The sequence below is a fragment of the Nematostella vectensis genome, chromosome 10 (genome assembly GCF_932526225.1).
Source record: "Nematostella vectensis chromosome 10, jaNemVect1.1, whole genome shotgun sequence".
NCBI lineage: Eukaryota > Metazoa > Cnidaria > Anthozoa > Actiniaria > Edwardsiidae > Nematostella > Nematostella vectensis.
Window position 1 is genome coordinate 2451891 of NC_064043.1, and position 21865 is coordinate 2473755.

The 21865-nt window shown below is 40.9% G+C and overlaps 4 protein-coding genes across 8 annotated transcripts; 2 read left to right on the forward strand and 2 right to left on the reverse strand.

Annotated features, from left to right (window-relative positions):
* Positions 1-203: 203 nt before the first annotated feature.
* Positions 204-3016, forward strand: LOC5516453. The gene is made up of 5 exons (XM_001636528.3): positions 204-502; positions 598-778; positions 1306-1477; positions 2090-2135; positions 2470-3016. The coding sequence occupies exons 1-5, from the start codon at positions 379-381 to the stop codon at positions 2520-2522; spliced, it is 576 nt and encodes a 191-aa protein (XP_001636578.2). The 5' UTR covers positions 204-378; the 3' UTR covers positions 2523-3016.
* Positions 3017-3118: 102 nt separating this feature from the next.
* LOC5516504 (lysophosphatidic acid receptor 1-A) lies at positions 3119-7810 on the forward strand. 4 transcript variants are annotated; one of them, XM_048733784.1, is made up of 2 exons: positions 3119-3551; positions 6157-7810. In XM_048733784.1, the coding sequence occupies exon 2, from the start codon at positions 6379-6381 to the stop codon at positions 7390-7392; it is 1014 nt and encodes a 337-aa protein (XP_048589741.1). In that variant the 5' UTR covers positions 3119-3551; positions 6157-6378; the 3' UTR covers positions 7393-7810. The 4 variants fall into 4 exon arrangements, with proteins under 4 accessions (XP_048589741.1, XP_032242166.2, XP_032242165.2 ...); XM_032386275.2 differs by having other exon boundaries at positions 3119-3537; XM_032386274.2 differs by having other exon boundaries at positions 3119-3485.
* A 112-nt stretch (positions 7811-7922) lies between these two features.
* On the reverse strand, positions 7923-11534 carry LOC5516452. Its single transcript, XM_032386276.2, has 5 exons — positions 9992-11534; positions 9797-9919; positions 9271-9364; positions 8354-8519; positions 7923-8060 (listed from the first exon to the last, which is right to left on the reverse strand). Exons 1-5 carry the CDS (start codon positions 10080-10082, stop codon positions 7923-7925), a joined length of 612 nt encoding a protein of 203 aa, XP_032242167.2. The 5' UTR covers positions 10083-11534.
* Positions 11535-12078: 544 nt separating this feature from the next.
* LOC5516503 (sterol regulatory element-binding protein 1) lies at positions 12079-21667 on the reverse strand. Of its 2 annotated transcripts, none has more exons than XM_032386358.2 (13): positions 21300-21667; positions 19534-19784; positions 18499-18933; positions 18283-18397; positions 17793-18101; positions 17092-17354; positions 16589-16862; positions 16326-16492; positions 15980-16142; positions 14966-15398; positions 13993-14425; positions 13205-13316; positions 12079-12933 (listed from the first exon to the last, which is right to left on the reverse strand). In XM_032386358.2, the coding sequence occupies exons 1-13, from the start codon at positions 21325-21327 to the stop codon at positions 12728-12730; spliced, it is 3189 nt and encodes a 1062-aa protein (XP_032242249.2). In that variant the 5' UTR covers positions 21328-21667; the 3' UTR covers positions 12079-12727. The 2 variants fall into 2 exon arrangements, with proteins under 2 accessions (XP_032242249.2, XP_032242248.2); XM_032386357.2 differs by having other exon boundaries at positions 19534-19796; positions 21300-21666.
* Positions 21668-21865: the final 198 nt, after the last annotated feature.

Consider the following 21865-nt stretch of genomic DNA (forward strand, 5'->3'; position numbering starts at 1 on the left):
CAAACTTAACTGTCATTTTTTGAAAGTTGAAATATAAATGTGTGTTTTTTTTTCACTATTCTCGTTTTTTTGTACATAAAGAAGCCCTGATACCTTTGCCAATCGATTCCAATTTTATTCATTTTTTTCTCGATAGATTTGTAGATGAAGAAGTAAATGTATCGAATTTCGTATGGAAATTGCCCTTCTAGGTCAATCATCCATGACATTCTTGTAAACAGACCTTAGCCACGAAACAAAGTCAGACGAAATGTCTGAAAGGCTTTCCTCAAAATCTTCTTATTTTTTTGAGTTGTAGATCGCGCCTGCCAATATATAATATATCAAAATATACAAAGAAGACATAACCAGGTTTCTTTCGGAGCTCAACTTCTTGAAATGAAGGAATATGACAGCATACCGCCACCTTCACAAAGCGAACCGCAGCGACCCACGACTACAGCTCAAAGACTTCGAACAACAGAGCAAAACCAGAGACCATTAGAGTCTAGAGGTTCAACAGGTAACTACTAGAAAATACAAGAATATCACTCTCATATCACAGTACGTTGAGTCCATACGTGATTCTAAATTAGTGTTTTATTGTCTTTCTTTTAGCCGTGCTTGACGAAAGAGCCAGCTACCATGGCAGACACGGCGCTGTAAGATCCGCACGACTTACATCTCTCTCTGCCTTGTATCAACCCGCCTTCAAGCCTTATTCCTTCTCCCACATGTATGACACAAAGTATAATAATGACTTTCAAGGCCGCTACAGACCGCCACCTTCGCCAACAAGGTTAGTTATAAATTTTATTTATTGTTTTGAGTGTTCCTTTCCTCACGCACAGTGGCTATGTTGCCAATGGCAACACAGCCTAGAAAAATCCCTGGGTTTCGAAAGCGCCTTAGAATTTACCATGGAATGACACATTTTGCCGGAACTATCCTGCAAAGTTTACTTAACATTAACGTACAGGTTCTCGTTTAATAAGTGCAAGATATTTCGTTTTCTCAGAGTTTTTGTCCATGCGTCGTGTCATTGTTTATACTCCCTAAAGCATAACTCATTTTACGATTAATTATGTGACCCCTGTGTGATTGGTGAGTCTTCACAGCTTCCAGGCTAATTGTGGCTTAGCTAAACCCTTAATAATGCTATACAAATTTAACAATCTTGGTGTTTAACATACATTATTTAGAATTAAATATAAGAAATACCCAGCCATTCACATAGCCACGAAGGTTATTCTGCTATTGAAGGCTTGGTATGCCCTTACTTGTTTCTTAGTTTTTGGTACAAATTACTGTCTTGTGTGTTTTTAGGCCAGAGTCGACCAATTACGCTCCTATTGATTATCGATTTAACGATACAACGTACAAGCAACACTTCCAGTCACAGAAACCGCTGACCCTTCCCTTTGTGGTCCCATACTCGCGTCATAGGAAGAACAACCCTCATCCGCAGATGAGAAACACGTACAATTACCCCGATACGGTAAGGAAATTCAATCACGCCCCTTTATTATGATCCCGTTCAATGCCGAGTCACACAAAGCACCCAAATCCATTTGCCAATTGAAGCGAGTATTCAAGAGTTATCCAAGATATTTTCAATCAAATATTGGCAATAATTTACCAGAATTCATTCGTAGATTGTTATTTTGAAGTTTACTTGCGATAAAACCGTTGTATTTTTAATGATAAACAATAACAAAGGGGTGGTCGATCGACATTGTTTTAATTCACCGAAAAAATCTGATCAGGTATATGATTATCTAAAAGATCCTCCTCCCAATACCCACTCACTCTTAAACCCCAAGTAAACGTTCCATCGCCAACAAGCGCTTCTTCTCCAGCAGCGTAGCCAGGTTTTTAACAGGAGGGGGCCCTGTATTTTAGACAATTTCTTATAAATTTACTGTATTTTTGGTTGCCAGAAGAGGGGGGGGGGGGGGGGGGGGGCGGCCCCCGGGCCACCCCCTGGCCTCGCCCCTGGCCTCCCAGCCTACTACAATAAGCGCTCCCAGCTTGAGCGTTCTCATCATAGTAGCCAAGAAAATGTAACTGTAAAAAAAGGAAAGAAAACAATGTTTATTATTTCTTCCAGTCCCGATGGATTTGGTCAGCGCCGAACCAGCCTCAGCAACAACAAGGTAGGTGAACCAGAGGAAGGATCTAACCTATCTGGTTATACCACTCATTTCGCACTACAGTCGCCAAACTCTCTCTTAGGTTACCACCCTCGGGGAATGAGAATAGTATCTCACTTAACAGAATTTCTGCTTTAGAAGAAAGGGGCGATTTGGTTGATAGCTATACCATAAACGCGCTATTTTGTACGCGAGTTTTGGCAAAACAAAGCTTATTTGTCATTAAAAGCAATTCGAGACATATTTTATGGCATAGGACTCACATCTAATCAGAATATTCGATAGCAATTTCTTCTTTTACTACGCAATGATTTTAAACCTGGTTTGTGATCGACAGGTGCTCCGTCAGGCCGTAATCCATACCGCTACCATCGATGGTGCTCAAGATAACACTCGGAGAGCCTTCGGCAAGGATTCGGAGCTCGTAACAATTATCCGTGGAGGCTTCGGAGTTATGGAGGCATTATCAGATTCAGCAGTTTGTAAAGAACTACATGCCGCACTGTTCACGCGATGAGATCACGTTTCACGCAGGAAGCTTCACGTCACGTAGTGTTACGGGGAAGTTTTTGTACGTCACCTGAGAATTGGTGAAAGGCAAAAAACATACTTTCGTTTCCTGTTATTTCATGATCCTCTGTTTGACATTAAAATTATTGTGTGTACAGAGACCTGTACTGTGGACAAACAAAAAAAAGAATTATAATTTGCGGACCAATTACTTGACCAAGCAACAAGGAATCTTGTATTGCATATCCAGCCAGAAGAATTAGAATGTAGAAACAGGCGCGAACCCAGGATTGGCTGAAGGGAAGGAGTGTGGGTGGGGTTCGTAGTCATAATCATATATGGAAAATAAAAAGTATTCAACGATCCCACATTAAGAAATGACCCACTTTTTTGGCGGCCCAAGGGGGGGAGGGGTGTAAGCGCACCTTATGTACGCGCCTGGGAAATGTGAGGTAATCTGGGAAATGTGAGGTAATCTGGGAATGGACAGAAAGCTGAACCTTTCCTTGTTTTCTCGCACTCACGAACGTCTAGTAAAGCCGAATCTTGGAACTAAGGAAACAAGCTTTTTTATTAGGAATGTGTCGACATGTTTGAATATCCTTTCGGTGTGTCACTCTTACAAAAAATAGTTTGAATACGAAATGATTTGTATACGAGCACCTGTGCCCGTTAAAAAGCTCTATATCTTTGTTTATTAATATTGGCATCTTCATGGCGTCTTATTCCGGGCTTGGACCACGCAAAGTACATTCCAAACATCACCCAAATTCTCAAAAGACTTAAGGAAATCATCAGACAGACACACGTGCTTAAAAGTGCTTGAAAGAAGCTGTTTGAAGGGTGAGTGGCTGGGTCTTGGCGCTTATCCTTCTCATTCATTCCGTCTCCAACGGTAATTTGAAAAAAGTGAGCTATCTGATCGTAGCCTCTTAGGTGTACACTGTTTTAAACCTCTTTTAGCATGAGTATACGAGTGTGATTGTTACCTTGTAAATTTATAGGCATTAAGATGTTTTAAGCAGATAACAGAAATCTGCTAGAGGAAAGAGTCACTTTTCAAGTTGATTATGAAAATGCGAAAACAACGCGTGCTTTAAAAAAAAACGTAGTCATGCAACCTAGTGTTTTTCTTGTTTGAAAACCTGCTAAGGTATGTGTTCTTTTTATTAGCGATAAAAAATGCAACGGTAAGCATGAATGGAAACATAAAAAACAGCATAGAATCAACATGCCGCAGCCACTGTTAGTCATGTATCTGTCAACCCAACACTGAAAATGTCGTCACGCAGCTGGTGCCATATTTACCGTGCCACGCTTCTACGGCACAAGAGTAAAATGGACATCGCTATCTTGATGTCAAACCACTCTTGAATTCTACAAAACGTCGCTCTTTAAAAACGTTTACGCCCTCGTACTAAGAGGATAAACACCGTGTTCAATGTAACCTAGTTTGCGTATTTGTCAAACGTGCGACAGCATTAAGAGTGCGTTTGCTCGAAGTGATTGGTTAAGATGAGAAATTGTTAATTAGGGACAAGATAACCGTAAACTTAAAACGAGTCTAGCTTATTAATCCACGATGAGCTCAGGGCGAACCAAGGCGGCTTGGGGATTTATCTGAGAAGAACTGGATTTGAAGAAGGGATAAGAAATTTGAGTGAAATTCTGTAGACGCTGTCAAAGGAAAGTTGGAAATTTGAGCTGACATCCATTGCCAAGAGGAGATTTTCTAGATTGTCATTTAGTGGGTTTTACTAGAGGGCAATCATCTCGAAAAGGTAGAGTTTGAGCTCGGACGAAATACTGTAAGGTGCGCGTTCTAAAAGCGCAGTCATGTTTCTTCGCCGTGCCTAATTTAACCCGTTATTGTCCAAGTAGACCATAGCAGGGTATGGAAAAGTGATTTAATTCCAAACCCAGTTTTGTTTTTGAGTTCAAACGAGGTCACACGTAGGAAATAAGTCGTCGTTTTATGTTATTTGTTTTTGCTTTGGGAAACGCACGCGGACGAAATGAATGATAAAAAAGAAACTCGTAAAAGTAGGACATTCGATTATTTAAGCAGTTGAACTGTAACACATAGAATACTTTTACATTTACCATCGGCCACAAATATGCGATTAACAGAGTAATGATGTATGCAAACCTGATAAACCGCACATAAAGATAACGCAAAACACTTTTTTGCTATCATCGAGTATAGCCCATCTTTCGGACTAAATCGAGGGCTGTATATTTGGTAATAACCTAGCTAAGATGTGACTGAAAAGCAATCTCTCACAAAACCTAGTATATTAATAAAAAAAAATCCGCAAATTTCTAGAAACATTATTAGGGAACAATCCCCACAACTTCCCCTTCTGCCTAAGTTCCTAAGCTCCCACCACTTGTTTGGCAATTTTGTTGTATACTGTACCTGTACAGCAAACAATATAGTAACGTAGCAAATGACAGTGTTTTGGGCAGCGCACAGATCGTGGGGTTGAGGGCACCGCGGAAACGACGCGAAAAATAAATTAACGGGGGAGGGGAAGGTGGGTATGGCTTTTGCCACGACAAAATTGCCACTGTAAACTTCAAATCACAGCGAAAATTAATCAAGAGCGCGAATATACAACGCGCAAAGATATCCACGTTTTTATTAAAAGTATAAATTTTTTTATTTTGTCTTTAATTTTATACTGCCACTTAATAATTTACTTATCCAGCCAAAATAAAGCTAATCGCAATAATAGTCCTGGTCTCTACCACTTACTAATTTATTAATCTAGCCAAAATAGAGCTAAAGCACAATAGTCCTGGTGTCGCATTGTGTAGTTCCAGAAAATATCCATACCTCCCCTATGGAGGGGATTAGAAATTCCGGAGGGTGAAACGCCCAGGAATTCCCAGAGGGGTGGGGGTCCAGTCTTTCTGGAACTACACATTAAAAATGACCATTTAATTGAGTGTCGCAGAGGAGATAGAAAGGTGCAACATTTCACACAAACGCTAGTGAGTCCAAGAAACGGGATTTAAAATCGTGAGATGATGTTTTTATTGATAAACTAAGCTGATGATAACCTTAAAAAGGAAGGGTTTGGGGCGATGTCTATTTTATAGTTATCAATATAGCGGCTGTTTTTGCATGTTACAGGAAGCGACTAGAAAAAAGAATGTGAAATATTGTTTTCAAATAAATAATCATCTTGATTTGAATTCAGTCTTCCTGGAGGCGTCGTGTCTTCGGCAAGAGTTAATTATTCTGAAATTTGGTTCTATAGAAAGCTGTCCTTATGTAAATAAAGATGAGTATTACGGCTTTTCGATAAACACTAAACACTATCATAACCTTATGCAAGTGCACACTTTTTATTTCCGGGATAATTAAATCATTCATGAAGATGATGTCTCGCGATCAAATATAATCAATATGTGACCGTCTGCGACATAATAACATATCACACTCTAGGCATACTTGAGCCCTTTCTGATTGTTCTCTTACTGTCATCTCATTTCATTATCTTAACAGTTAAAACAGGAGGGCGATGCTTGAGGAAATTTCAAGGCGAGAGAGACAGAACTAATTAAAAGACGTGTAAACATTAACACAGAAACAAAATTGAACTTGCCGAAGCAGAGAAGCAGGGTCCAGATATGGTCGTGAGAACATCTGCTTAGAAGACAGGAAACAATTTTCATGCTTCACAGGCAACCCTGTGAAGTTTCCATTTAAAGCAAAGTTATCGCCGCTATGTTGAACAACACCACTGACCTAAACTCCACGGTGTTGCCAGGGCAGGTAGGCGTCGCTAGGCCGGTCGCGTCCTCGCCTTACTGTGTGGGCTTCATCGCGTCCTACGGCCTTGTCGCTATTCTCATTCTACTGGGAAACCTCCTCTCACTCGTGATCTTCCTGAGAACCAAGGCTTTGCGCCGTAAACCGTTCTTCCTACTTATCAGTCTCTCGTTTGTGGACTTCTTTATGGGCGTCTATGCGGTCTCCTTCTGCGCGGGTTTTATGTTCAGTTGCGGTATCATACCGGCTAAGTACTACTCGGTTAAGGCGCGTGACATCTTCCAGTGGTTCTTTCTCGTGCCTTTCTTTGCATCCGTCCATACTCTGGCGGCAATTTCCATCGAGCGCGTTATTGCTGTTGTGTTCCCGTTTTACCATCGCGTGGTGGGGAGAGGGTTCTACGTCGCCCTCGTCCTGGTTCCGTGGATACTCGCAGGTGGATACACGGTCGTCTCTGAAGTCTTTTCGACCTTTATCGGGCAGCCGCAAGTTGGAACTAACTTGTATTGGACGACAGCCACAGCGTGCTTGATCATCATCATTGTGTCCTACACAGCCGTCTTCGTCAAAGTCAAATCGAGCCACGTTGTCAACAATAACCATGCCCAGAACTTGCGTGACAGGAAGTTGGCCGTCACGCTTTTGATCGTCACGGTAGCCTCTGTGGCCACGTGGCTTCCTTGGCTTATTCTCCAACCGATAACGGTTTACTGTCAAAAATGCAATGCGACGCTATCGTATGAACCGTTTCTGCTGTTGTTACTTGTTTGTGTGAACTCAGCCATTAATATTTTCATATACGCGGGGCGAATTCCCGCCTTTAGGGAAGTACTACTCGGGCTCCTGTGTAAAGGGCGTCTACTTGACGTGGCAGGAAGCAGCGACCGGAGATCCGCGGAACATAACGACACCAACACACTCGAGGCCAAGCAAACCCTGCTCAACACAGTAAAGGAGACAAGACTATAACAATCCTTTCAAGCGTCATACGACGATAACGAGAACGTGCCTTTGTGGTACATTGGAAATTCTGATGTTTTTCTTTTCAGGCGGGGGAAGGGTGCAGCGTAAAGGGGGGCGGCAACACGAAAAAAACTAGAAAAGCCACTGCCTTGTTGAACTAAGACACTTGCGTCATTTATTACTACACAGTTATAACACAATACACTCCACATCTAAAGGGAGTTTCGATTTTTCGGCCCGAATAAGTGAAAATTCTCACATGTAAACAAGGTCAATAATGATGCACTGATAATGAAACTATTACCGAAAAGACCTACAGAGGTTATACTGTAGCCCTATATAAATAAAGATCATTGTACTGAATGTTAATATAATTTCCACGACACATGCTTTATTTAAATTTAGCATTTATACTCTGTACAAAGAAAAAAAATGTAAAAAAAAAATTTGTGTAACAAAACAGCTATCAAATTGGGTATAAGAGGTAATAAATACTATTGCAATGGGAAGGGATACTCTGGATCTCTTTGCGAGTGTCACACTGTGCCCTTGAGGAAGTCCTCGCGGTATGTGGACGTGAAGACATCACGTGATATTTTGTTCAGCAACTCGTCAGCTATTATTCCTCTCTCCAGGGGAGGGAGGACTGGGAACGGCTTCCACAGTGTTACAGTCTGGCATGAGGAAAAAAAGAGACACAGATATGTGAATAACGAAGTTTGTTTGGACAAGTGCAGTTGCTTTTAACGTCTTATTTCGAGACCACGCCATACGATCTAAGGCATCATCACTGACATGTCGGTAATTATTTTTCCACAGTTTTCCTCCCTTGCTATCCTGGACTTCATAGGGTACATTTTCAATTTCTGTCTGACAGAAATAAGGAGCATTTTCAATTTCAAGTCTGACAGAAATAAGGAGCATTTCTTATTTCTATATTTTCTATATTTTCTGGTTATTTACATACCTGTCCTGACCTTGTATATGGAAAGGTCACGTTGCTAGGATACCCGTGAAGCACGTTACCAAGTTTACTGGGGGGCGGGGACCTTCTGGATAGGGGCTTAGCGCAGAAGTCAGATGAGTACCCTGTGGGTCCAATTTTGATAGGTGGCTGCGCTTCCCACTTGGGTCTGATATAGAAGGTGATACGAAGGGACCATGAGGACCGAGATGCTGGTAATAATATTTTTTTATTATAGAGAAGTGATAACTTTAAACAGTTCGCCGACAACACTTTTACCCTCAAAGACTGTAGCTTGCACGAGATTTAATAAATACTCGAGGACTACTGTCTCAACAATACTTTTTTACCCTCAAAGACTGTAGCTTGCACGAGATTCAATAAATAGTCGAAGACTCCTGTCTCAACAATACTTTTTTGCCCTCAATGACTGTAGCTTGCACGAGATTCAATACTGGATTTTTGGCTTAGACTAGTAGCACTGTTTCTATTGTTTTTCGTGCAAATCAGCTGATTCGTCGAGTCTTAGCAGCCTTGTCGTTTTACTTTGGTTGTGCGCGAGCTAAGGGAGCTGAGAACGACGAGGAGGACTGGAGCAGAAGGGACATGTCCTCTTAGCAAAAAAGACGCGGCGTGCGCAAAGGGATATGGGGGCTAACAAAACCTTCGTCCTTCCCAGAAAGCCCTTTCTAGCCCTTTCCAAACCCCTTGCGCGTCTCATAGCCATTTCTTTACTTTTCTTCTCCAAATTAGCGACTGGGCACGCGTAACATAATAGAGATCGAAACGAATGGAGAATAATACACTCGGGAGTTATATCCTTTAGCTAATTATTTCAAACTGAACTGAGGGCCGCAGGTGATACCTACATAGCATCCACATCCCCGAAATTTAATTCTTTCTGTTTTTAAGCTACTCACTTGCAGCTGACAGCAGGAGGGACCCTCTCGCCTCGGAAAGAAGAGCGGAACGTTGTTGTTATTGGTGACGATGGGGTTGGCACCTCAACTACACCTTTATAGAAAAAAAAGTTAGAGAAAAAAAGCAGTAGAAACGTTGTAAGAAAAAAAACCTCACAAGAAACAAATCTCCATAACAAGAGAACCCCCGGCCCCACCCAAATTAAAAAAACAAAAACAAAAAAAGGTAAGAGTATAATAAGAAAAGTTTTCGAAACCTTAGTCAATCCAGAATGACGAAACTCTTCGACATCATAAGTTGTGTTTCACTGATAAATCTCATAGTTGACGCAAGGAATAAGTAGTTTGAGAACTGTGTACAATGGTGGGATTATAGAACATGTTCTGGAAACACATACGTAGTCCAGGGAGATTATTCCGAATTATTTCCGAATCTTTTTTGGTCTCAACAAAGGTCATTAGGAAAATTTCTAAAAACAGCATTCAAATTCAATAAGTGATTATCGAGTACTAAAATTCAATGCACCTTGTTTTGTGTTTATGTTCTCGTGTCTCGCTTGAGTTGTGGTGTTTCCAAATTTTTTGAAGTCTTCCCTGTATGTAGTATTTCCAGTTGGGTCAGCATCAAATCGCACTTTTCTTCCGCCATCTTGGAAGACAAAGCATAGAAAATGTCACTTTTGCTGAAATCATGAGTACAGTAATGACTCTTTTTACGTACCGTTTGAGTTTTTCTTGAAGCTCTTAGCAACGGGTAGCGAGATGCCCAGACGTTTCAAGGTCGGTGGAAAGTGATCTGTGTTTCCCTTCATGTTCAACTTAATTTCCTTCCCGAAATGATAGGATAGCACTTATCTATGGGCCATACAGGCGCTAACGAACTTTGCAGATACTTAAGAAGTGCTTAGGAACAAGTTTACATGTCGCTTTCATTAATCGGGCCAAAAGACAAAGAGTTGATTATTATACGCACTCGGTATAGCGTTAAACGGCAAGTTGGTCCCATAGGAATAGTAACACCAGATCTTATTGTAATGAATGTACTGTATAAAAAAAAGTACAGGACCATGTTGAGATAATAAAAAAAACTGCATCGTATATATAATCGCATAATCTCATAAACAGGAACAGGGGTATACGTCCATCCCCTAAAGACTAAGGGGGAACATTGTCAAACAAAGATCTATAAAACAACAACATCCTACACTTTTATTATGCTTCATGTATCCCACCTACAAAAATCACCCTATCTAAAACGCATGGTCTATAACTTTTAAGCCCTGTGCAAATTGCGCCAGCATTTTCCAGCTGGCGAATTCTTGCTCGACTGACCACAAGACAAAGTAAATGTCAGAAAGTCAATTTCCCATTTTGACATTTCCTTTGTCCTATAGTCAGTCTAGCGAAAATTCGCCAGCAATGCTGGAAGGATGACTTCCAGCATTTACTTCATAAAATTAATAAATGTCAAGACATGCGATCTTTTACCTGGTTCCAGAGTTCTCTCTGTTTAAAGGCTCGTACAAGACCAATAGCGCCAGCGAGCTCGAGAGTAGTGGAATTTGGTGGAACCAGGGTAGCGATCGTTAAGAAAGAGGGTTTTTTTATCTCTTTACAAAAAAAGAAAATGTAGCATACAAAAATGACAGACACAGTATAAATAACCAAATATAATATACTTCTGAACTTTTTAGTGTTGGTGTTATTGTAGCTAGGCAAGGTTTAGCCTGCGAGCCGGCCTTCCTGCGTGTTTTCGTTCCGGCTAGCAGGCTAGGGAGGGTTATTGGTCGCCTTAAAGTGGGTCATTTCTTGTTCTGATATATGACGATCAAATATGATATACATGACGGCACCCCCTGTGCTCGCGTCTGGGGCTTGCTAAATGATTCAACAAATACACCCCTTGCTTTAAAAGAAAAGCACGATTACTGCTACAGCAGTAGAGTAGTCGATCTTTTTCATTCTTTTAATGCAAAACACAGGTAATAAACGTCACCTTGACACGGTCTGTAAGTGATACATTGACGGACAAGTCGTTATGACTTGTGAAGAGCCCTTTTCGACAAAACCTCATTATTGTTATAATTCAATATCGGCAAATTTTGCATATTGTGCAAAGGAAATATCGAAATAACCATATTAAAACTTCACTCCACGAAACTTTACTGAAATAGTTTATTGCAAATGCTTCCCCAATTCAGCCTTTAAAATGGGTTCCCTCCCACGTGGATTATCCAGGATAGCACAGGCGCGTAAACAGGATTGTCTGAGGGGAGGGGGGGGGGAGGGGATGTACTTATCTCTTTTTTAAAGCCGCATTGTCACCTGTTTACTTCCGGTCGATCACGTAACAATCTCTGATGATTTTAAACGGAAAACGTGAAAAGCCATCTCCTTATAATCATCGAACATATTGGGGAGGGGGGAGGCACAGCCACGCCCCACTGGCCATCTCCTTATAATCATCGAACATATTGGGGAGGGGGCACAGCCACGCCCCACTGGCCATCTCCTTATAATTATCGAAAATATTGGGGAAGGGGGCACAGCCACGCCCCACTGGCCATCTCCTTATAATTATCGAAAATATTGGGGAAGGGGACACAGCCACGCCCCACTGGCCATCTCCTTATAATTATCGAAAATATTGGGGGGCACGTGCCTGTTGGCAGCTCGAATTCTAACAGATTCTTTTGTCGGTTGAAGTTTCCGTCGGCCCTCCGGAAGAAAACTGGTGACAATGCAGCTTTAACCTTACTGGCTAGGAACTACCCAGTAAGCTGTTCAGTGAAACAAACTCAGCCTGGCTTTACGAAAGAATATTTTATTTGCAAATAGTTCCAAGAATTCATTTATTCGCAATGGGTGTGAAGCCAACAAGAGTCGTTAAAACGAGAATTTAAATTTTTAAACTGAGCGTTGAAGTGTTTTAAAATTTTCATGTTGATGCGGCTTTGTTTCTTACGCAAATCAAACCGGGTTTCCTTTGATATTATAACAAAGAAGTATAACATTTTTCATTATAAAATCCTAACGACTACAACATAATTTTCCATTGGAAAAAATAAAGACCCTTTTCCGTGAAAAGCGTGAGATACCAAGCTTTTTCATATTGACGCGCGCTATCGCGGCCACGTTAATAATAAAGTTGGCTTATCAAGATCACACGAGCTTCATAGCTATAAGTAGACAGCGCGATTTAGTTGTATGCGACACCTCTACAACTTCAATCGTGGAGTCAGTCGTGGAGTGTAAGTCAGCTACGATGCTCGACTACAAAAGTCGTAGCTAAAATATGTCGTCGACAGGTCGCATACGACTAAATCGTGCTGTCTAAATCGGTCTTTTAGTCCATCTGATAGACTAGTGAGCCTTGTGTCAATCAGATAGATACATTTTGTATCCTTATTGGTTTTAATTGGTTTCCAATGTCAAGATGGCCAAGTATTTACCGAGACTACTCTTTTAGACTGAGCAGGATTTGTTTGCAGCGCTTCAGCGTCCGCTTGTCGCACATCTTCTCCAGGCAGCTTGCCGCCTCCAGAAGCATGCCTTTGCGCTGGCCTGGGGCAGACAGATAGGGAGTGGGAAGGTGACGACATGCCATCAGTAACGCAATAGCACGCTCACGCTCGCCTGTCACGCAATCATTACGTAAGGCACCTGTAACGCAATGTCACGCAAATCCAATCAGTCAAAACGGAGGTTATAGTCAAGGGAAGGGGAGAGAGGGGCGGGAGAGGGAAAGGAGAGGGAAAAATCTTTTTTTCTGTAAACATGTGTTTTCCCACATCGTCATTTTCTCGATTTTCCCTGTTCCCGTCCAGTTCTACAACGGTTTTTCAAATATTAGTTTGCGCAGTGTCAAAGTAAAAAAAAAAAATGTTTATATATTCAAGAAAAGCAAGATAGCTGGTCTAGTATTTGAACGTACCGCACGCTGATTGGTTGAATGCCTGCCTCGTTCCCGCGCGCTGTAGTAGCTGCAGGGTCCGGGCCGGGTTTGCGTCGGTCACGAGTCGTGCCACAGCCTCGTAAAGATAAACCTGGAGAACCGGTTATAGAAAAGAGATGCAAAATAAGCGCACATATATATAAAAATGTTAGGGGTCGGGCATTTATTTTTTGAGAGGGGGGGTATTTTGTGTTAGGGGTCGGGCATTAAATTTTTGAGAGGGGGGTATTTTGTGTTAGGGGTCGGGCATTTAATTTTTGAGAGGGGGGTATTTTGTGTTAGGGGTCGGGCATTTAATTTTTGAGAGGGGGGTATTTTGTGTTAGGGGTCGGGCATTTAATTTTTGAGAGGGGGGTATTTTGTGTTAGGGGTCGGGCATTTAATTTTTGAGGGGGGGTATTTTGTGTTAGGGGTTGGGCATTTAATTTTTGAGAGGGGGGGTATTTTGTGTTAGGGGTCGGGCATTTAATTTTTGAGAGGGGGGTATTTTGTGTTAGGGGTTGGGCATTTAATTTTTGAGAGGGGGGTATTTTGTTGGGTAGGATTTTTTCCTTTGACCATTTAGACTTTTTCTTTAGACTGTCTACAAAGTCATGAGCAGCAGTTAGCGGGGTAGCTCAGCGACCCCATACACTTTCGCTCTTCGGGCACCAACGAAATACCCAGCACCCAAATGTGCAGCGGCGGGGGGAGGGGATTGGACAGAGGCTCTTCCTTAACCATGCCCTGTTAAACTACTGCCTTTGATTGCTTAAAGTCATTCTTACCCTAGGCAAAGCAGCCTTTTGCACGTGCGCAATCGTCCTCAAGCTTTCAAGGTCGTGCTGGAACCCAGTCAGCCCCAAACAGCTTCGGCGAGACACGATGTCGAGGCTGATTTCCCAGATGTCTGTGCGTGTCGCCAACAACCAATCACAGCACAGAAGCTGAGCAAGCTCTTGCATTCTATTGGCTGAATGAAGGGAGCCCTGTCTAGTGCCCTCTCCTTGAACTAACCTGGTGTCTTTCTCCATTCCAAAGGAGTTTTCGGCATTCAAACTATGATGAAGTGAAGCCAGCTCAATACTTTGCATAAGGTAAACGCTAGCTTTATCACACAGTTTTCCTGATTCTTTGAGCCTCTCCCTTGTAAGGCTTTCTGCATGCAATATAATTCTTCTAGCATTAAATGCCTGGAAAAGGGCTTTTGGGATAGGATTCCTGAAAAAATAAGAACATGATTATGATAGCTGTATATCAGCTTTATTATATATAGCTGTATTTTATCACATATTTGTGTAAATTATACCACACTTCCTTGGAGTGCAAAAGGGACTAATTGTTAAGGCCAAACATTCAAAGATGTTTGTCAAACATTGGAGAAGTTTTTCGTCAAACATTGCGTTTGGTGTAAAAGCCACAAAACATGACACTCAATTGGCTTTTACAACACGTCCAGATCTTTGAACGAGATCAAAACATTTTCATTTAACATTTGTGTTGGACATACATGTTTTGTGTGTGGCTAAACGCAACCTCGGGAAAACGGTCTATTGAGTGCCATGTTTTGTGGGTGGCTAATGTACAAAAATTTGCATCAAACGCTAAAATTGTAAAAATCCCAACCATGCTAAAACCTTGAAAATCCCAACCCTGCTAAAACCTTAAAAATCCCAACCCTGCTAAAACCTTAAAAATCCCAACCCTGCTAAAACCTTAAAAATACCAACTCTGCTAAAATCAATGTAACTGTCTACTTACTCGGAGAGTAATAAAGATTTTGGCAAATGGTCTACAGTGCTGTAAAAACTCTTGGCGGCCTCTTCTTCACCCCTTAGCCAGTGAAGTGCCACCAATCCCAAAGCAGCCCACCACTCGGCTATCTCGTCCCTGCCATGATCACACCCATCAGCGATGCTACTCATCAGGACATCTACAGAGCAGCCCCCCATGCTTGAAGGGGAGTCTTCTCCCTTTGAAAGGCCCCAAACCTTGGCAAGAGACCTCTTACTCTTGAGTGGGGCACTGCGACAGCACTCGTGAAGGAGATGAAGCTCAGATTCTGGACCATGCCAAGATAATGGCTGGTCTTTATTTGAGGACAGATGGCCAGAGCAAGGGAAGGCGAGGCCAGCGAAGATATCCTCAAGCAATGATTCTTTGAATTTTTGAGAGATGTTTTCGATAGGGTTTGCTGAATAGGAAAGGTAAAAAAGTTTGATCATTCGAAATTATGATTATAATTACGATGATGTTGGTGGTATTGTTGATAATGGTAATAATAATGGTGGTAGTTATAGTTATAATAATGATGATGATGATTTTATTGTTGGTGGTATTGGTGATAACAATGGTGATGATGATGATGTTGGTGGTGGTATTGGTGATAACAATGGTGATGATGATGATGTTGGTGGTGGTATTGGTGATAACAATGGTGATGATGATGATGTTGGTGGTGGTATTAGTGGCATCAGTAATTATGATGACGATGATCAAGATAATGTTGCTGTTGGTGGCATTGGTGATGATGTTGTTGGTGCTATTGGTTATGATGACGATGCTAATCATGATGATGACGATGCTAATCATGATGATGACGATGCTAATCACGATGATGACGATGCTAATCATGATGATGGCGATTCTAATCACGACGATGATGCTAATCATGATGATGACGATGCTAATCATGATGACGTGGTGGTGGTGGCGGCGGCAGTACTGGTAAAAATGATGATGATGATGACAATAATAATGAAAATGATAAGCCACCTTTGTTAGTTACAGAGGCCCACATGGCCTGGCCTTCTCTGCAAGGCAGCTTGCAGTTGACAATGAACTCGTGTCCTAGAGGGTGGAACAACCATTGCATGGCAGGGTCGGCAACAGATCCTGCTTCACTATAAGTATCCCTTGCTCGCATCAGGAAATAACGCTACAACAAAATAAAATAGGGTCCCAAACATGCAATTTGAAATGAGAAGGGGCAAAGAAATAATGCTACAAGGGAAGGGAATTAAACAACAATAGAATTTTAGATGCAAAGTGCGACACCTTTTTTAAGGATGTCCGGTGGCCCATGAATACGCCTCACAAAAGCCAACAAATATATTCTTACCGATAAAAAGCAGAGACTGTTTGGTAGCTCCTGCTGTAGCTGCATAGCTGTAGTCACATACATCTGAGACTTGAGCTGTGTGCTGACATAATTACCAGCATTCTCAGCAAGATTTATTGCCGACAACCCTAGAAAGCAAGCACGCCAGTAACTCCTTGGGGCATCACCTGCAAGAAATCAACAAATAATCAGAGATCCTCATGTAAAATATATGATTGTATAAAAACAATGTTACAATAGTTGCCAAAGTTATTATCCCATACCCGTCAAATGCATCTGTAAAAGTCTTTGGCAGACAACAGCAGCAGCCTGTGCATTCAATTTGTCATATTCACAGTGAATATCCTGGTTAATCTGCCGGAAGAGCACTTGAAGACCAGATGAGGCAAGGCGCCTGCCGACACCCAGCCGATGCAGTGCATGCCGTAAACAATGCCAGACCACACCACAAAATACATCCAGTTTAGTGTGCGGTGTTGGACGGCCAAGAACTCGTAGACACACCTCAAGATGCTCTGCTGCTACAAGGTTACTACCCTAAAGGGGCCAAATGCCGAGTAAGAATTTGAAGCTTCATGAACCAGAAGTAAGGAAACATCTTGCCACATATGTAAATATGATATGTTTAGTGTCACTCACTTTAGTGTGCTTGTGAAAAAAGTGTGGGCTCAGCAAGTTAAAAAGTAAAACAAAACAAAGGGATGGTTGTTTTGCAAATGAGTCTAAATTGTCATTTTCCATCATAGTCAATACAAAAATGTCTTACCTGTGACAGCGCAATGTCAGCCTTGTTCTTATGCCTCCAGAAAAGAGTGGCTCTCTCAGAGTTTGGCCTTGTCACAGGCTCACCAAATACAAAGATTCTGACAAGCACCCCGATCACCAGGATGATATTGACAAACCACTTTAGACCCATGATCACTGCCCAAGAGATCATAGCTGATGTCTGATAGTTGGTGTCAATCGAGCTCAAGGTGCGGCTTCCGCCATGAGGTCTAAAGTATGAGCTTGCTGAATGAAGCATAGACTCTACAAAAAGAACACAACACGCTCACTCACTCATGAGGAAAGAGAAACCAGCTAATCTAAAATAATTTAAAATAGAGAGAAAAGGAAGTGACAGTGGCAGACATACCAGAAAGAATTGTGCAGGAGCTGCAAGCCACTAATTAACCTCTTTCCATATGTTTTATATACTGGCAACACCCCACCCTCTTCAACAAGTCCTGAATCTCCCTCATGATGTGCACCTGTCTTAGATATACCTTTATATAGTATTGTGTATCTGGGAGGGATCTAGCTTTTTGCCAAGGGGGGAATTGAACTAAAAATTTTTATCATTATTTTACCTTCGTAACAATCTTTGAATGAGCAGACACAATAAAAAAAGGGCAGCCCAAGGGGAAGGGGGTTAAACCCCCTATACCCCCCTCTCCCGTAGATCTGCTATTGTATATGTTTACCTACCTGATCTAGACATTGGTAATAGCAAGTTCAGTGGGCTAAAAAACAGGAAAATGATGAGGAATGAACACAGAGCGACTCTAGTTCTGTCTTTCAGAGCACACCCATCACACTGCATGCCCTCTGAGATAACAGACTTGATCTCTGGGGGCTGTCTGGTATTTGAATCTCCTAAACTAGTTGATGATGATGATGATAATTGTTGAGTATCATCACTGGTCGGCTCTCTTTTGACAGACAAACTTGGTTGAATATCCTTGTCCCCAGGCTTAAGGTTGGTGGATTGAAGCCTAATGAACTGTGACAAGGTATCTATATAAGAAATACAAGGGGGTCTTTTAGTCATCAAAAAGATTAAGTATGGATAAAGTATAGTACAAAATCTGTCAATAAAAAGGCACACTTTTTGGTGGTTAAGAAGGGTGCTTGTGCCCTCTGTGCACCCTCTCGCCCTAGCAATGCACTTGAAAAACACTGATCTTACAATACTTACCAGTTTGCTGTTGCATTTTTCTGAGATTGTCAACTTCCTGACGCAACCGAGTGTTTTCCTTCTCAAGATGGCGAATTTTATCAACTGCTTTTCTTAGAACCGTTTCTTTGTGCAACTAAAGGCAAATGAATAGTATTTGGATCAATGCACTTAAAGAAGGATTTCAATAATATTGTTTATAAAGACAAAAGTAAGAAATTTGTTATTGACATATACCTTTGCCTCTGGTCCACAAACCACATCCTTTAGTTCATTCATTTTGTTGCTAATCTTATCCCTGTATCTTTTCTCAATCTGATTGTGAGAATAGCTCCTAATCTGTTTCCCTCTAGTTCTTGTGTTAGATTTGTCCTCTGCATTTTCAGGTGCAGCGTTATGGCTCAGCAACACAGAAGTTGGGATAGATATAAATGGACTACCATCGGCAGCAGTTTTGAGCTCTACGACAGGAGTCTCTGGACTACTGGGCTTGGCATGGGTAACGTTGTTCTGGAAGCTGCCAACTTGTGCTGATATAATCTGCCTGAGAAGATGTTGGATGGACTCATTCGGTAGACACTGTGGATTTTGTGTTTGCTGGTTTTGCTGTTCAGTGGTTGATTTGAGAAGAAGCTGAACGAGTTGGAGTTGCTGTTCAGTTGATAAAAGTTCCTAGAAATGGTGATAACAGAGATATGTTATTTGAATAATAGAAGAGCTCAAATTCGGGAAATTACTCAATTAAACTGTTGTACAGTATTTGACTACATTATGCAATGCACCAAACATTTCTGAAAAGTATCTTTTCTTTCTTATTATCAACCATAAATTATTTTTCAAATTGTCTACATCTTTTATATTTTATAGGTTTCACATATTAAGTTATATCCAGAATTTTAAAAATCAGCATTTGAGTGATCTTTATATTAGGAACCTATTCTTCTTCTCCTGGCAGAATAGGTTCTTATAAAAAGGGTGAATAAAATGCCAGCCTGTAGGTTTTTAATCTGTAGGATCTTATACGTGGATGTTTCCTGTATTCACATTTTTTTTAGTAATCTGGAAACTCTGGAACACTAATCTTGAAAGCAGTAATTTGTCTCTACTGCTGATCAAAGTATGTGCCTTCTCAAACAAAATAATTTGAGCAGCATGTTATTGACAAGAACCAACAAACCTACTACAAACTTTTTTTACTATTTCTAGCTACAGTTCGCAGAATCATAACAACCAAAAGGTAAAGCTTGGTTATTTTCTAGTGATTACCCTAACCTCTTCACTTCCACCGTTTGTGGGGGCTTTCCCTGAACTGAATGGCTGTGAGTCTTGTAGCAGGTCGCGTAGAGATGACTGCTGGGGCTCCTGCTTAGTGGCCCCAGGCAAAACAGAAAGCATTTCATCTGTAAGGTGGGGCATTAAATATTTCTCCATTTCTAACAATATTTGTTGAGGGATTCCCATAAAATCAAGTGAAAGCTCTCCATTAGCAAGGGATGAATCCATTTTCTTTGTAGTGTCAACACCTGGAGATAAAACTGAAATTACAAAACGTTAACTAACAAGCTTGTTAACTAACAAGCTTTAGTGTGATTTTCAACATTCTGCGTACCATTAACAATTTCCAAGTGCTAATCCGCTTTCATGCTTCCATAATGCAAACTGACCGAATTACATTTGGTGCTCTTTGATTGGTCAGCACCTTGCTTAGGGGTGGTGTGATGGAAGCCATTTCAGTGTAAGGCAATGAATCCACTTCAGATTCTGAATGACGAAAGATCAACTTGTATTGTTTTTTCCCGCAAATATTTTTCTGCGGATGCTAAAGTTTCCGCTTCCACACGCAGCATATTTGAATTGTTTTAGCCGTCCACATGTATCCGGAAATTTGTGAAAATTCCATTTTTTTACGAATCTGGCTCTTACCACAACGTAAGAGCCACAGAGTACAGCGTATTCAGCATAATTTCTGGTCGTATCCAACAAAATGACTTAAGCATATTAAAAATTTTCCTTATACGACTGTCCACATGTATACATATCCGTATCGGATAAACAAATTTCCACTCTGGAAAGGGTTTTTTAAAATTTTCCGGATACAGCCAGGGGTAGATCCAGGATTTAAAAATGGGGGTGGATAATGGCCGGATAGACGGCTTATAACTGATCAAGTGGTTTTTGGTAGGTCACTAGATAGATCTTACAATACTTAAAGCTGAATTGGATTTGTCGCTTCAGCAAAGTCAAGCAGGCGAAGAAAATTGGACAGTACCTCCCGTCCCTCAGACATTTATTCTCTTCAAATAAAGACGGAATTACACTGTATACGTGTGGACAAGAACTGGATTTCGTAAAAAAGGTTTTGCGTTTTCACAAATTTCTGGATATGTGTGGACGGGTACTAAGCTGTTGGAAATCATTGGCAAGAGTTCACATAATATCATAAACTGCAGTTGACAATCCAAAGCAAACTTTTTCTGCTGAGGAAAAATATTTCAAGCAATTCCTGAATAGATTTTATATTGTAGCTCATCATAAAAACAATAACTGTTGATAGTTAAAAGCTTTGATCAAAAGTAAATACCATTGTAGTTTATCCTTAAACTCAAGTCCACACATAAGCTTGAAGTGTTAAAACCCTAAGGCTGGGAAAAGTCACGAACACCCAATAAGAGTAGAATATCTTAAGTAAATACCATTGTAGTTTATCCTTAAACTCAAGTCCACACATAAGCTTGAAGTGTTAAAACCCTAAGGCTGGGAAAAGTCACGAACACCCAATAAGAGCAGAATATCTTATTTCTTTCTCAAAGAAATGCTTTTCTTTTTGTAGTTTAGGCTATGTTTTCCTAAAGATAAATCAAACAGCTAATTCGTCATTGTTTACAAACAAAATCGAAATAAAATCAGTGCGTATAATCAAACAAAGACTTTGTAAATCGTTTCCTTCTGAAGATGAACTCTACTTAAGAAAGCGGGCTTCCTGTGTAAAGCTATTTCAAGGCAAACAAACAAAAAGCTTCAATCATAAAAGTATTTACCGGGTGTATTTTGCCAGTTGTTAGCCATGGTGTTGTTTTGAAGGGAATTCCACTGCCGTTCAAACCCAAAATACCGACAACATTTGATCCCTATAAAACTGCCGAGAGAGCCGCCATTTTCCCTTGGAGCACCAATCAATAACTAACCCTGGCAGTTTGGGATAGAGATCACCTTACACAAATTCAGCCAATCAGAAGCTATGATAGAATTTCGGTTCGATCATTATGTCATAACTGCTCTATGATCTATAAAAGTTTGTATTTTTAATCACAGAAAAGCTGTAAAAACTGGATTAAAGTCAAATAAACAACATTGTATTTTCCCTAAAAAGTATTTCGTTCTGTCAAGTTGAAATGCAAAATGGAAAGCTGCAAAAAGTGTTTCTTGTGAAGTTTTCTTTACCCTTTCTCCTGATATTAGCAGCAAATCATAACTGTACTTGCCCATTTTATGATATCAAAGCATAATCAAAGTTACATCAGGAGAGTAGGCTAAATATTGAAATGTAAAGTCAGTGAACTGAAGGTCCATATTGCCCTCTAAAATAATTCGGGATTCGAGTCAA